At 48.1% G+C, this 3,220-nt stretch overlaps 1 protein-coding gene across 1 annotated transcript; it reads right to left on the bottom strand.

The window, feature by feature from the left end:
- Positions 1-6: 6 nt before the first annotated feature.
- LOC135565931 (transmembrane and coiled-coil domain-containing protein 3-like) lies at positions 7-3,151 on the bottom strand (the record flags this gene model as incomplete). The annotated part of the gene is made up of 3 exons (XM_065013906.1): positions 7-453; positions 2,310-2,423; positions 2,984-3,151. Coding segments are annotated over 3 exons (684 nt in total), but the record flags the coding sequence as incomplete, so codon positions are not given.
- Between the last annotated feature and the right edge of the window lie 69 nt (positions 3,152-3,220).

The raw sequence follows: 3,220 nt of genomic DNA, 5'->3' as shown, positions 1-3,220 counted from the left end.
CCTCTATATGACCTATGTGTTTGATGTTGTTGTTGTTGTTGATGAACCTGTTTATTGTTGTCCTCTATATGACCTATGTGTTTGATGTTGTTGTTGTTGTTGATGAACCTGTTTATTGTTGTCGAAGGCGTGGTCCTCTATATGAACTATGTGTTGTTGTTGATGAACCTGTTTATTGTTGTCGAAGGCGTGGTCCTCTATATGAACTATGTGTTGTTGTTGATGAACCTGTTTATTGTTGTCCTCTATATGAACTATGTGTTGTTGATGAACCTGTTTATTGTTGTCGAAGGCGTGGTCCTCTATCTCCTCCTCCAGGCGGTCAGCAGCTCTCCTGACGTCCTCGAGGATCTCATCCAGCATGGACAGGGTCTTGTTCTGGGCCAGGGCACTCTTCACAGCCTCCACCTGGTGCTTCTCTGCTGCTACCAGCTCTACATACTCCTGCTCCTCCTGACACACACAGAGAGGCAGAGAGACAGAGAGGCAGAGAGAGAGAGAGAGGCAGAGAGAGAGAAACAGACAGAGAGAAACAGACAGAGAGAGAGAGAGAGACAGAAACAGACAGAGAGAAACAGACAGAGAGAAACAGACAGAGAGAGATAGAGAGAGAGAGAGAAACAGACAGAGAGAGAGAGAGAAACAGACAGAGAGAAACAGACAGAGAGAGAGAGAGAGAGAGACAGAGAGAGAGAGAAACAGACAGAGAGAAACAGACAGAGAGAGAGAGAAAGAGAGAGAGAGAGAGAGACAGAAACAGACAGAGAGAAACAGACAGAGAGAAACAGACAGAGAGAGAGAGAGAGAAACAGACAGAGAGAGAGAGAGAAACAGACAGAGAGAGAGAGAAACAGACAGAGAGAGAGAGAGAGAGAAACAGACAGAGAGAGAGAGAAACAGACAGAGAGAAAGAGACAGAGAGAAAGAGACAGAGAGAAACAGACAGAGAGAGAAAGAGAAACAGACAGAGAGAGAGAGAGAGAGAGAGAGAGAAACAGACAGAGAGAGAAAGAGAAACAGACAGAGAGAGAGAGAGAAACAGACAGAGAGAGAGAGAAACAGACAGAGAGAAACAGACAGAGAGAAACAGACAGAGAGAAACAGACAGAGAGAAACAGACAGAGAGAAAGAGACAGAGAGAAACAGACAGAGAGAAAGAGACAGAGAGAAAGAGACAGAGAGAAACAGACAGAGAAAGAGACAGAGAAAGCACAGAAAGTCAGACATAGATGGGCAGAAAAAGGCTGTCAGACCAATAACTTATACATACACTAGATGAACAACATCGCCCCTCCATCTTGACACCCCCCCGCCGGTGTACAAAATATTGTGGAGCCATAGAAATGCATGTATTAATGTCTACATTAGTTTTACCATGTTAATTCCATTACAGACACCTTAATGCCGACTTTCACATTATATTATGTGTGATAAACATAAACATTAAAAATGAAAAAAATATGGAAAATGTTTTTCCTTAATAAAGTATATATATTTTTGAAAGTTCTAAATGTTGTGTCCCCACTGCAAAAATGTTTTTAAAATGCATGTAGTTTTGTCAGACAGACACAAACACAGCCATATATATTAGGCAAACACACACACGCACACACGCACACACACACACACGGATCTGGCCTCCACAGATAGCAGTGTATTTTGCAGAGTAATGCTGTGCCCCACTTGCCCCTGCTCTGGCTCATCCAATCAGAGATAAGAGTTATAGCCTCTCCAGCTGGTCAGAATGCAGAACCTTTCTGCCCGGCTGTTACCACGGAGACCGACTAATCACATTCACTACCTTCCTATCAAAACCAAGTTTCTCCTCTCCTCACCTCCTGCTCTCATCACCTTAATGGCTGCTCTGCTCCTCCTGCTCTCATCTTAATGGCTGCTCTGCTCCTCCTGCTCTCCTCACCTTAACGGCTGCTCTGCTCCTCCTGCCCTCATCTTAATGGCTGCTCTGCTCCTCCTGCTCTCCTCACCTTAATGGCTGCTCTGCTCCTCCTGCCCTCATCTTAATGGCTGCTCTGCTCCTCCTGCACTCATCTTAATGGCTGCTCTGCTCCTCCTGCTCTCCTCACCTTAATGGCTGCTCTGCTCCTCCTGCCCTCACCTTAATGGCCGCTCTGCTCCTCCTGCCCTCACCTTAATGGCTGCTCTGCTCCTCCTGCCCTCACCTTAATGGCTGCTCTGCTCCTCCTGCCCTCACCTTAATGGCTGCTCTGCTCCTCCTGCCCTCACCTTACTGGCTGCTCTGCTCCCCTGCCCTCACCTTAATGGCTGCTCTGCAAACCTCCTGCCCTCACCTTAATGGCTGCTTCTCCTGAGGGCCTCCAGTCTCTGACTGGCTGCTTTCCTTCTTCATGTTGACCACGTCCCCTGTAGTCTCCCTGCAGCGCCCTCTGCAGGCCCACCACCGCCTGGAAGACTGAGAGCGTTCGCTCTCATTCAGCTCCTTCTGGAACACCTCCAGAGTGTGAACCTGGACGGGGGAGAGAGAAGAGAGAGGACACTAGACTAGGACCCTTGGACGGGGGAGAGAGAAGAGAGAGGACACTAGACTAGGACCCTTGGACGGGGGAGAGAGAAGAGAGAGGACACTAGACTAGGACCCTTGGACGGGGGAGAGAGAAGAGAGAGGACACTAGGACCCTTGGACGGGGGAGAGAGAAGAGAGAGGACACTAGACTAGGACCCTTGGACGGGGGAGAGAGAAGAGAGAGGACACTAGACTAGGACCCTTGGACGGGGGAGAGAGAAGAGAGAGGACACTAGACTAGGACCCTTCAGAGTGTACACCATAGGAAGCTGTGGGCACCTTAATTAGGTAGGACGGGCTCGTGGTAATGACAGGAGTGGAATCAGTGGAATGGTATCAAATACATCAAACACATGGTTTCCATGGTTTCCAGGTGTTTGATGCCATTCTATTTGTGCCGTCCCAGTCATTATCATTATTATTATTATTATTGAACACAACCAGGAACACAACCAGGAACACATCCTGGAACACAACCAGGAACACAACCAGGAACACATCCTGGAACACAACCTGGAACACATCCTGGAACACATCCTGGAACACATCCTGGAACACAACCAGGAACACAACCTGGAACACAACCTGGAACACAACCTGGAACACAACCTGGAACACAACCAGGAACACAACCAGGAACACATCCAGACTGTGCACTTGGCAGACATGGGACAGAGA

This window comes from Oncorhynchus nerka, unplaced genomic scaffold (assembly GCF_034236695.1).
Source record: "Oncorhynchus nerka isolate Pitt River unplaced genomic scaffold, Oner_Uvic_2.0 unplaced_scaffold_10165, whole genome shotgun sequence".
NCBI lineage: Eukaryota > Metazoa > Chordata > Actinopteri > Salmoniformes > Salmonidae > Oncorhynchus > Oncorhynchus nerka.
This window is presented reverse-complemented; position numbering and strand designations above follow the sequence as displayed.